General features: G+C 38.2%; 1 protein-coding gene across 1 annotated transcript in view; it reads left to right on the forward strand.

The window, feature by feature from the left end:
- COL28A1 (collagen type XXVIII alpha 1 chain) overlaps nucleotides 1-12,532 on the forward strand; it is a 153,685-nt gene that overhangs the window by 35,118 nt on the left and 106,035 nt on the right. Inside the window, 2 exon segments of the mRNA XM_068549808.1 lie at nucleotides 5,212-5,280; nucleotides 6,397-6,465. Of these exon segments, the coding sequence (XP_068405909.1) occupies nucleotides 5,212-5,280; nucleotides 6,397-6,465 (138 nt within the window).

Below are 12,532 nucleotides of genomic sequence, written 5' to 3' on the forward strand. Positions count from 1 at the left end.
TTAAGAATGACTCCTAAGTTCTGGCTTGACATGTGGAGGGATCTTGATGCCCTTCCCTGAAATAGAGAATGCTGGAAGATGATCAGGTCTGTGAGTGAAAGAATATGACTTTGTCTTTGGAAAGGATGAGTTACTTTTGAAATTCTCTTTTTCCTGACTTCTTTTATACTGCCTTTGTCAGCTCTCCCTGCCCCCTTTTTTTTTTCTGGGCCACTGTCTTCCCCAAATCCCCACAAGACATCTCTGTGTTCTTTCACTCCCACCCAACTTAAATGTTGGTACTCTCCATGGTTCTGACCCGAGCCTCCAGCCTCTTTAATCACTCTAAAGCTGCACTGTCCAACAGAGTAGCCATACGTGGCTACTGAGCACTTGAAATGTGGCTAGTTGGAATTGAAATGTGCTGTAAGTGCTAAATACACGTAGGATTTCAAAGGCATAACATTAAAAATAATGAAAAATAAAATCATTAATAAGAGTTTTATATTGCTTATGTGTTGAAATGATAATATTTGGGGTACATTGGGTTAAGTAAAATCTGTTATTACTTCCTTAGTGTGGCTACTAGAAAATCTAAAATGACAAATGTGGCTCACTGTATATTTCCAGTGGACAGTGCAGCCCCAGACACTGATCCTGCTGTCACCTCATTCCTGTCTGCTTGCCCCACAGAGCTGCTTACTGTCCCCAGAACATTTCACATCATTTTATGCCTCATACTCTCTCCTTTTCCAGAACTTTCGTCCCCCTTCTTTCCTACTAGATTAAATATGACTCATACATTTTTGTTCAGAGCAAATATCTCCACTACTATATAAAACTTTCCCAATTCCTTAAGGTAGAATTAAACATTTCTGCCTCAGAGTCTTACATGCTTTGTTAATACCTTTTTTATAGCTAATTCACATGTTTGTATTTTGTTTTATATTCGTTTGCCTCTCCAGCCAGATTGTAAGTGTGTGCAAAGTGCAGGTGCAACCTGATTTATGTCTATAATTATGTTAGGGGGTACTGGGTACCAGGTTGGTGCTCAATGAAAGTCTGGTGAATAACAATTGCTCTACACATATTATACAGCTACCATGTGACTGGTTATGACTTAGATGTTTTAAGGCAATATTTCAAATCCTCTCAACAATGCTGCAAGGTAGATATAATGATCCTCATTTTGCATATGGGGATCTTGCAAAAGCTCAAACTGTTAGTAAATTATAGAACCAGAATTCAACTACACTGACTGAATCAAAAAGCCATGGTTTTTTTCCCTGTGATACCATGTATACTGAAAAATGAATTTAAAAATGGAGATTATATTCCTACATCATAAAATAGGAAAAAACACCAATTTCCTAAGATTGTTAGAAGATTAAATGCGATAATCTATATGAAGTGTCAGGGCAGTGCTTGAAAACAGTAGGTTTTCTTAAACATTGGCTTTCTTCCATCTTGAGGTCCATAGCATAGGCATCTTTAATTTCTGAGAAGGATCAAAGTGGTTTACCTAACCTCCTCGATGCCCCTCAAATGCTTACACTCATGTTCACTTTCATTCACACTCATCCAAAGGTCATGAGACACAGACTTCTCTGGGGCTATCGACTTTAACCCAGTCCTCTTTGTGTATCCCCCTGATGTTTAAAGAAAGTGGAGTAGAGAAATAATAAGTAGTACTGAGGGTATTCAATCTGTGGGTGTGTTTGTTGGTGAGGATTAGGGCAGGAATAATAGCAAAAAAGGAATCAAGCCTGGAGTCTTTCAAGGCTATGTTCCCTTGGTGAATTCCAGAAAAATCATTTGGAGTAGAGTGCTGCCTCTTTTCTTCCCGTTCTGTCTTATCCAGCTATGGTATTTTATAATCAGAACCACTTTCTTTACCATCTCAGGAATCTTTGTAGGAAAGGGAAAGGGGAAGTGTGACAGGGATAGACATTAATTGTGGACCAATACTGTTCTGCAGGTCCTAGGTTGAGATGCAAGCCTCTCGGGAAACAAACTTATGCAGGTAAAGTGTGAAGATATGTTGCTATGGGGCTATTTTCAGGTAAGGGAAAGTGGCCCCTCTATAACCTCAGATCCTTGTAATTCCCCTGGAAAAGCAATATTAAGAAGTCTCTCAGTTGCTGTTGGTAGGGGACCAAGGCTAAAGGGAGCTCATGCACTCAAGGGTAATATAGTTCCTTATCCTCTTGGCTCTCCTGGCTCCCTCATTTCAAGTTAACAGCAGAACCAGTGCCTTGTCCAGAGTTTGGAAACTTTCTCACCAACCTGTGCTCTTGTTTGTTTTAGATCAAACATAGGGACAAGTACACAGTAGGGCAGAGCTTCCACTATAAAACACTCAAATTCTCCTCCAAATACATAATATATTGAAAAGCCTTCTGATCCATTACAGAACCAAACTACATCCCAAAGGGCAGGGAATGAAGAGAATAGGGAACTTAGAGCCTTATACCGTTATTATTATTGTTATCATTATCATTATTTTAATGGTGTGTTTTACCTCTCAAACTAGCCCTTTGAGTTTAGGGCCTTTGTTTTAAACTTCTCTGTATTTATTACCATCCACATAGCAAGTACTTGGTGTTCCTTTGCTAAGTGGTGGAAACATTCACCCTTATGCTGTGTAACGGACAAGGAGATTCCAGCTTGAATGGAGAGCGCAAGAAGTTATAAGGAAAGATTCTTTGAAGTTAAAATTTGGAATCTTTAGGAAACTGAATATTCTCTGGCACTTAAACTTGAGATTAAGAAAACAACTTCAAATTTGGGGAGAAATTTTATATTCTCCCCAAAGAGAGAATATTTGTCTGATATTATACAGAGAGAAATTCCATGGCCAAGAACATATAAAAGATAAGAATGGCAATTACTTGGCTGCTCCAGAAAATTTAACCTATATTAAAAGAAAACGAGAACCTTGAATTTTAAAGGGAAACATTCAGGTTGATTTATCTGCCAGATTGACTTGTACTCAAAAGGATAAACAGAAGGTACTTTTCAATTCAATCCATTGAAACGCCAAAGCATCATGAACTCTTACAATCAACTGATTTTGAGACAGGTTTTCTTTGTTTGATTCATCTTGAGCCTCGACATATCTTTTGGGGAGCCGATTTAACTATGGCCCTTCTCCTTTCTCTTCTGTTCCCCTTTGCATTTGGCTAAAGTCAACAGACTTCTCTCAAGTAATGCCTCTACCATATCAATAGAACATTGCTCTAGTTACTAAGAGTCCCCTCCAAAATCACAAGCCTCTGGGGAGAATTGAGGCTTTAGCTTAGTGAAAATTCCTTTGTTCCCCTCAACCTGGGAGAAGGTTTGTCTCCACTTCCTGTCCCATTTTACTGTTGGTTTATAAAAGGATGAAGAGAAGAGAAAAATCTGTAAGTTTAGTGAAATTTTAAAGAGCAAGTATTCATTAACTCCAACACAAGCATATTTTGAAATCTTTCTTAACATAAATTAGAGGTACATGCATGTATGTAAAGAGAAAGACAAATACCATATGATACCACTTATATGTGGAACCTAAAACATGACACAAATGAACATATCTATGAAACAGATACAGACTCACAGACATACAGAACAGACCTGTGGTTGCCAAGGGGGAGGGGGGTGGCAGAGGGATGGATTGGGAGTTTGGGATTAGCGGATGCAAACTATTATAAACTATTAAATACAGAATGGATAAACAAGAAAGTCCTACTGTATAGCACATGGAACTATATTCACTATATATTATCCTGTGATAAACCATAATGAAAAAGAATATATATATGTGTAACTGAGTCACTTTGCGGTACAGCAGAAATTAACACAACTTTGTCAATCAACTATACTTCAATAGAATTCTAAAAAAATAACAATAAAAAAAACCGAAGGAAACACACCAAAAATTAATAGTTGTTATAGATAGATAATGTAAAATTTTCTTTGTATGCTTTTCAATATATGGTAAATTTTCTACAGTGAAGATACAGTATTTTGATAAACAGAAAAAATTAGCATTATAAAAAAAGAAATGTTAATCAATAGCCACTCTCCTTTCCTCTATCAACATGCCAAAGGACCAGAAGCTTGAGAGACCTAAAGACCCATATCCCTGTGGGTGATACTGAGGTGTGAGTTTGGGCAGGCCTGGTAACCCCTGTGGGACTCAGGTTCCTCACCTGTGAAATGCAGGAGTTTGAGTGCCATGGTCTCAGTTCTATAATGCCTGAATTCTATGATGGGCCTGCCACATCACAGACTATATTAACTGAAAATGCTTCTGGTTTCTAGTAACAAACATCTCGACTAATAGTGGCTTAAATCACAAGAACGCTTTTTGTTGAGTAAACAGAATGTTTGAAGGTAGGTACTGTAGGACTGGATCAGGAGCTCAGTGAGGTTGTCTAGGAGCCAGGCTCTTTTAAATTTTTTCTGCATCATCCTCTTCAGCTGTTGGCATTCATCTGAGAGACTGTTGCCTCATGGTTACAAGATAGCTATCACATCTCCAAGTAGGAACAAAGAAGCAGAGGCAAAAGTTTCTCTTTGCATCCAGTAAGGTCCCCACATCTCATTTATCAGAACTGAGTCAAAGGATTAACCTAGCTTAATCAGTGGCAAAGGGAAATATTCTACCCTTGTTTTAGATGGATTATCATTCATCCTACACATCTGAGGGTGAAGAATAGTTGCTCACTGACCTGAACAGGTCAGAGTTCTAACAGCAGGGAAGAAAGAAGGGAGAGGATGATCATTGGGTAGAAAACAAATGTGTCTGCCAGAAGTACTTAATAAAGATGTATTGAACAAATGAGTGAGGGCCACGTTACGACTTTCATGGATCCTAAAAACTTTTGCCTTTCTAGGTACTTTCCTCCATAAAAATGTTTAAAATTATATTTTACAACTGAGTTGGTATAAAGAAAAATGTAGTCCAGACTGTATTCATTACTATATACGCTATTATTATGTTTATTTTTTATTCTGATTTCAAAAATTAAAATGGAGACATTTTCATGAACCTTAGTTACTGGGTCATGGCTAAGTCCACCTTGGGTCTGTGTTGTCTGTCCAACTGGATGGTAAACACTTGAGGGTGGAGACTGTGTGCTAGGTTTTGTTGATGCCCTCAAAGCCCCTATCGCATCACTATACGTCTAAGAGCTGCTCAACAAATACTATGGAGTTGACCTAACACATCACTGTTTCTTCCTCTAGGGTGAACCTGGTCCTCCTGGTCCTTATGGTCTTCCAGGAGCCCCTGGTATTGGACAGCAAGGTATTAAGGTAAAGATACTGGTCTCTCAGCCCATTGATGACTACTGAATTTATTGTAGGGCTGGGGGAGCTGTGATTTGAAATCTGCTCAGTGTTACTCTCATGGATGCAAGGAGGCTGTCTGTATGAGTTACTTACAGGCTAGATGCTTGGACACTGCAATGCCCTGGTCAGGGGCAGTTACCACAAGAATACTTTATGTATTTTTTGATTTGGTTGGAATGAAAACTTTGCTTGTCTCCAAATACCCACCCTCTTGCCAACATACATCTAGTTCTGTTGAGTTTTCATGGTTTTTAAATGTTGGCATGCAAAAATGTTACTGGGAAGTGAAACACCTTAACATGTCAACTATCACCTGCTCACATCAAATAAGCACAGAGGGGCAGAAACCAGAAGAACCATGACACTGAATAAGTAAATGTTGACGGAGAGGTTTGTAGGGAACTAGAACGGACTAGAACACCCAACAACCTTGGGTGCTCTACATCATGCAGGATGTACTAGAGCAGAAGTGCTTATTTTAAATGGCTTTTCTATGTCATTGGGAAAATAAGACTTCGACGCAGGGCTAAAACAGAGAGCAGTACAAAACAGTGCACTTTGAATGTAATCAGGTGTCACCATGGAATGCATTTAGACAATAAGCACATTGAGATTCCAGGGAAGGTGGAGTTTATACTGGCAGAGTTACTGGAGAAGGGTTCTGAAGGGGAAGAAATGTGAAACAGAACTGAAAGGCGAGGTGAAATGGAACAGGGCAGGGGGGCGGGGGACACATCCCCGGATGGTGGCGAGGGGGCAGAGAACAGCACAGGCATTGTTAACTTGGTCATTTCAATAACCAAAAGGAGTCGTACACAGTCTGACCTGTCAATTGCTACGTAATCGTTTCTGAAAGCTGAAATTGCATTTAGACAAGAAGGAATGAGGAACGTTTGGGAGTAATTTGTTCACTTAAATTCAAGGCATTTTTCCTCCTCTAGATTTTTTTTTAATCTTTAAGAGTTTGAAAAGTTTGACAATTTTGCTATTTATCTTTGTTGAAATCTCCAGAGTATTTTGTGCTATGTGTATTCTTCATTTAAAAAATCAAACTGTCATTCAATTATTTCTTCCTCTTAGGAGGAAAGAGGCAAGGAAGGAAGAGCTGGGCCTCCAGGACCGATTGGTGTCGGTGAGCCGGGCAAGACAGTGAGTAGCAAGAAATTCTAGGTGGAATTAAAAGGACAAATATAGTTCTTACGTGCTCTTTTGGGTTAGAATAAATGTTTAAACTAAGCCATCTTTATCTTTTTAAACAACAAAAGACGATAAATATAATAAAGACCAGATCCAAGTGTTATTTTTTTATAACACTTGAAATAGGGATATCTATCTATCTATCTAACATTTGAAATAGGGAAAGCTATCTATCTATCTATCTATCTATCTATCTATCTATCTATCTATCTATTTATATTTATAGGATATGTACAACAGGCTCTCTCTTACTGTAATCTTTTGTGAGATTAATCAGTTTGTCCTAGAAGGAAGGAGTTCTCATATGTCAAAATTTCCTAGGAGATAGGAGATCTAGATTCATACCTAATGTCTATACTTTGTAACTGACTTTCCTGTAACCATGAGAAAATCACTGAGAATAAGGACCTTGCTCATTACCTAACCCGTGAGTATACTCTAAAGCTAGAATTGATCATGGTAGACAGGTAATACCTGTGTTATTTGCAGCTTCTACCTTATGTAGCTTTGATATTTACTATTGTTGGAAAAGAAAAAAAATTCTGTCAAAAGAGAGCTGGAGAGGAAATGAATAAAACATGACTATTCTGGAATAAGAAGCTTTTTAACTTTTCAAGTAATCATTATTCTCCCAGGAAAGAACAGTAGCTGACTTGCTGGGGTACAAATAAAAACAACTGATTGTGAATAGTTGTTCACCCAATTGGGCTTTGCATTGCATAGTTCCTCACATATAATATTAACAGAAACATGTGCTTCCTTGCTGTACTCTGAGAATGAAATGGTACCATACTATCTGAGGGCCAGTCTTTTCACCAATGTCTCGATACACTAATTCAAAAATGAGAACATCATATAAAGGAAAAATCACTGGTCTAATTATCTACTATGTTTCCACTAACTGGATAGGTCTCTTAAAACTAAACCACTGAGAAAGAAGAATATGAGCTCCCTGCAGACACTGCTGGTTCTACACTGGAGAGGCTGGAAACCTAGAAAACCGAAATGGCATCAGCTAGAAATATACAGGCCCAGAGAGGTTGCCATGTATAGAGGGAGTACAGCAGAGAATTTGGGAAGTTTTAGACAGAAATGAAAAAATCTTTTCACAATGTTCTGAATAAGTGGGAATAAAAGTGAGCTTCAAGTTTCACTGTAAAGTCTTTATGAACTGTCCAAAAGAACCTGAGATTTTTGAAGCAAGCATAAGATCTCTTCTTTTTCTTCCACATGCCTACTTTTAACTTAATAAACTTAATAAACAGCTCTGTCTTGCTGCTGGATCCTAGGAGAGACTGCATGGCTAATCATGGGACAATACATGACCATACATGTTGAATTTTTTTTTTTTTTTGGCTGCGTTAGGTCTTTGTTGCTGCAAGCTGGCTTTCTGTAGTTGTGGCGAGCGGGGGCTACTCTTCGTTGTGGTGCGTGGGCTTCTCGTTGCAGTGGCTTCTCTTGTTGTGGAGCATGGGCTCTAGGCACGTGGGCTTCAGTAGTTGCAGCACGCGGCCTCAGTAGTTGTGGCACACAGGCCCTAGAGCTCGCGGGCTTCAGTAGTTGTGGCGCACGGGCTTAGTTGCTCCGCGGCATGTGGGATCTTCTGGGACCAAGGATCGAACCTGTTTCCCCTGCATTGACAGGTGGATTCTTAACCACTGCGCCACCAGGGAAGTCCATGTTGAATTATTCACCATGAACTGGGTGTTACACAAGCCATCTAGGCTATGTGTCGTAGAAGTTCATCATTATTCTTGAAGATACAAATAGCTTCATGAGTAATTGGCTTAGACTCCCATGGCATCTACTCCATTGCTACTTTTCCCACAAGCCACACTTATAGCCCCATATGAACAGACAAAGGAAGAACAAAACTGAGCATGTTTTGCTGGCCTAGCTGGAAATAGACTCCTGTCCTCTTCATGAACACAGAGTATGAAGATATTTGTGTCCTAGGTGAATGTTCACCAAACCACATCCATTTTAAAGAAGGCTCTAAACAAGTAGACAGGATGTCAATCAATCTATTTGCACAGCTCTACTACCATCCACTCAGTTTTAATGAGTGGCTGGGATGGAGGTTATACACAGGATCAACATAAACTTCCTTTTAACAAACCTAATATGGATACTGCCACTGCTGAGTGACCAACCTGCAAAAGGTACATGCAAGCCTGATGTCATCTTTCTCTGGAAAGGGCCAGTCACACTGGTAGTATCAATATGTTGACTAGCTGGAACTCTTTCATAATGGAGAGGGTCATGTTGATGGCCATAACTGGTGGGGAGGGGGGTCAGGCAATTAATCAAGTAAGGATTTGCCATTACTGTCCACCATTGAAGGACTTACTGAATGTCTCCATAGATCTACTATGATGCATATAAATATGGATATATTTGTGTGCTTCAAATTCATGGGTTTCATGAATCTGAGAATTCAACAATTTTGAAAGTTCTTAGTTGTTATCTCTTCAGATATTTTCTTTTTCCATTCTCTACTTATTTAGAAATTCTGTTAGACATTTAGTTGCATTTTAAGGTGATTTCCTCAAATCTGACTCATAATTCACAAATTTATCTTTGTCTGGTTATAAAATGTCCTTAAATCATACCTTGTATTTTTAACCTAATGAGTATTTTAAAAAAATTCTTAAAGCTAATTTTAAAAATCTGCCTTTTTTTTTTTTTTACTAATATGTTTTTGCTATACTGTCCTCTTTGCTTCTTATATTTCTATTCTTTTCTTAAGACCATTAAAGTATACTTCCTTTTTTGGTCTCTATTATTTTATCCTATTATTTGGCAACCTTGGGGAAGTTTACATTATATTGGCTCACTTTTACTCACTGAGAATTATTTTCTTGTATGTTTTGTACTCTCGCATCTGAACTCATTGTCAGCCAGGCTTACTTGTGAAATCCCAAGTGTTCTGTGTGGAGCATGTTTGAGAGAAGTGTGCATTTGCATCTCTTATGTACTCCAGGCACATCCTTGACGCTAATGTCTTGATTAAGGTGTCCCCAGACCACCAACATGGTGTCACTTGAAACTACAAACCCATACACAGCACAGGACCAGGTTAGGAGTTTTTGGGCCCATTTAGAGCCCAAGTGAAGGTAGACAAGATTCTTGTCATTCATAACACTGTGTTTATGGGATGGCTTTTTTCTACCCTGCCCTTTCATTGAAGATATATAACTTTGAAGGTCCTAGCTTTATGGGGGGGGGGGGCGGATCTTAGTTCTAATTTTCTCCTTGTTTTCCATCGAGTGAGCCAAAGTCTTTGCTCCTGGTTCTCCCTCTTAGACTACAAGACTTTGTCCTACCACACAACCACACTTTTTACCCAGAACAGTTATAGTGTCAGCTTACATGCTTACCTCTAGTGTTCAGCGCTCTTTTTGTTTCGGAACCCTGTGATTTCCCTTATTTATTGATTTTTGGGGCCTTCATTTTAAAGAAAAATGTGTATTACTTGCCTTTCTGTTTGTAGCTAGAGAGTTTTCATGATATTGCCAGAACATGAAATTCTTGTTTGTTTTCTTGCTATCCAATCACAATTACACAAATTAGAGTGACACTGTGAAGTCTCTGATTTAATTGGGAACTAAAATCATAACAAAGATGGGAAGGATCTCAAGTAATACATGAAAATATTCTCCCAAAATGTCATAATAAAAAATCAACAATGAGAGCTTTTTAATTATTTCAAAGTGGCATAAAGACTTACCTTAGGACTGACAAAGGTTCTGCTGAAAGAACCTTTGTTTCTTTGCCTGAATCATTTCAAGTGGTTTCAGGTTTAGTACTAACTAGTCTTTTTATATAACAGTGATAAATAAATCTGATCGACTGAATTAATATTCCAGCTCCATGACCTAACTTTGAACTGTCAGCTACCTTCTTTAATTATATGATTACCACTGGTTTTGGGTTGGTCTGACAGATGACTGATTCATGAATAATAAATTGATTCAGACTCTCAGGGTGATCTGTTTGTTTTTTGTGCAAGGATACTCGGAGCACTATCCGTGAAAAATATCCCCTGAAACAAAACTATAATTATTTTGAAGTTAAAAGTAAAGTAGATCTCACTGTTTTAATATTAAGGATAATTTTTATTATTATTGAGCATATTTATATGTCGCATATGCTTGCAACGTATGTTGAAACCACTTTTATTGATTACCCACACTATTGAGATTATTAAGGAAGATAATCAGATAATGGACAGTCATATTTTATCTTTTAGTGTCTCATATAAAGTATTTCTGATCAGACTCTGTTAGCTGATAACTAGTTCCTTCCACTAGATATTTGTAAATTAGAAGTGTTCATTAGAAGCCAAATAAGAATGTCGTAGCTATAATTAGTTCTCATGGCCTTTGAAAAGGACACTATTTTTTACAGAGCAGTTTTGTCTTTTAAAAAATAATCTTCAGAACCTAGTGGCAAGACGGGAATAAAGACAGAGACCTACTAGAGGAGAATGGACTTGAGGATATGGGGAGGGGGAGGGGTAAGATGTGACAGGGCGAGAGAGTGGCATGGACATATATACACTACCAAATGCAATATAGCTAGCTAGTGGGAAGCAGCCGCATAGCACAGGGAGATCAGCTCGGTGCTTTGTGACCACCTAGAGGGGTGGGATAGGGAGGGTGGGAGGGAGGGAGATGCAAGAGGGAAGAGATATGGGAACATATGTATACGTATAACTGATTCACTTTGTTATAAAGCAGAAACTAACACACCATTGTAAAGTAATTATACTCCAATAAAGATGTTTAAAAAAAAAATAATCTGTTGGTACCGTCTTAATAAATTAACAGTATAGTTCATCTAACCCAAGTACTTTCTCTTTCTCTTCTCTGGTTGGCAGTCATCTTTCATCTTGACTGTTTAACTGGAAAACTTGAGAATATACTGATGGTGTAGAATATTACTCTGACAGTTTCCAGTAATTGAACCTTGAATCACTCTTTTTTTTTAATGCGCCTAAGTGACTGTTCACAAGCATTAACGCTGTTCTCAGCAGCTTGGAACACATGACTCCTAAAAGCCTTCATTATTTTCATTTTCACCTTGGCTAACGTATTCTAGAAATGCAGAGACAAAGGAAGGGTCTGTGCTTACTCTGTGCAGCATGCCTCTCTCCATATTGCTTAACATAAAGCCGTTCACTCTGAGATTACCTAATTTGTAAAAACTTTATAAAAGGACATTCTTAGCAATTGCAGGATTCAAGGGAAATAATTTTGTTAGTGATAGCAGATATTTATTGAGTGCTTAATATGTAAGAGCTTTAAATCTCTCTGAGCTAATCTTTATATTAACACGTGTGGTTGAGGTAGGTACTATTGTTACCACCATTCCGATGACAATGCGGAACTTCAATGCGGAACTTTAGAGAGATTGAATTATTTGCTTAAGATCACATTGCTAATATGTAGCAGAGCGGGGGCTTGAACCTCAGTGCAAATGACACCCAAATCTGCTTTTAGTTATCATGCAAGACTGTAAACTTTATGAGACAGGGAGCAGGGCTGCCTACTGTTTTCAGACCCTAGCACAGTGACTCGCACCTACCAGGCTTTTGGTAAACATTTGTTGAACGAATGGGGAAAAAAAAATGGAATGGACTGGAAAAAGATTCCTTTGCATTCAATGTAAATTGAATTAGTTTCATTTGTCATATCGGTGGGGAAGAAGAATAATTTGTTAATATTTTTGGTATCGTGTGTGATATTAGCTAGGGGTTGTCTGTTTAGTTTGCAATCTAGTTGTCACGCTTATGTTTATTTTCCCCCTCGTTAATTGCTCTAACATTGGAGTAAGCTGTCATGGATATTAGAGCTTTGATTAAGGTCTTGGATGGTTAAAAGCTAGTTTTCCCACAAGCAGAGCAACTTAAATTGAATTAAATGCTAGCTTTTTCCTTCAGTTAAAGTCTTTACTAAATTGGCTATGCACAAATACTAAAGAAGACTCTTTTAAATGTACAGTATTAGGGAAAGGC

Source organism: Eschrichtius robustus, chromosome 8 (genome assembly GCF_028021215.1).
Source record: "Eschrichtius robustus isolate mEscRob2 chromosome 8, mEscRob2.pri, whole genome shotgun sequence".
NCBI lineage: Eukaryota > Metazoa > Chordata > Mammalia > Artiodactyla > Eschrichtiidae > Eschrichtius > Eschrichtius robustus.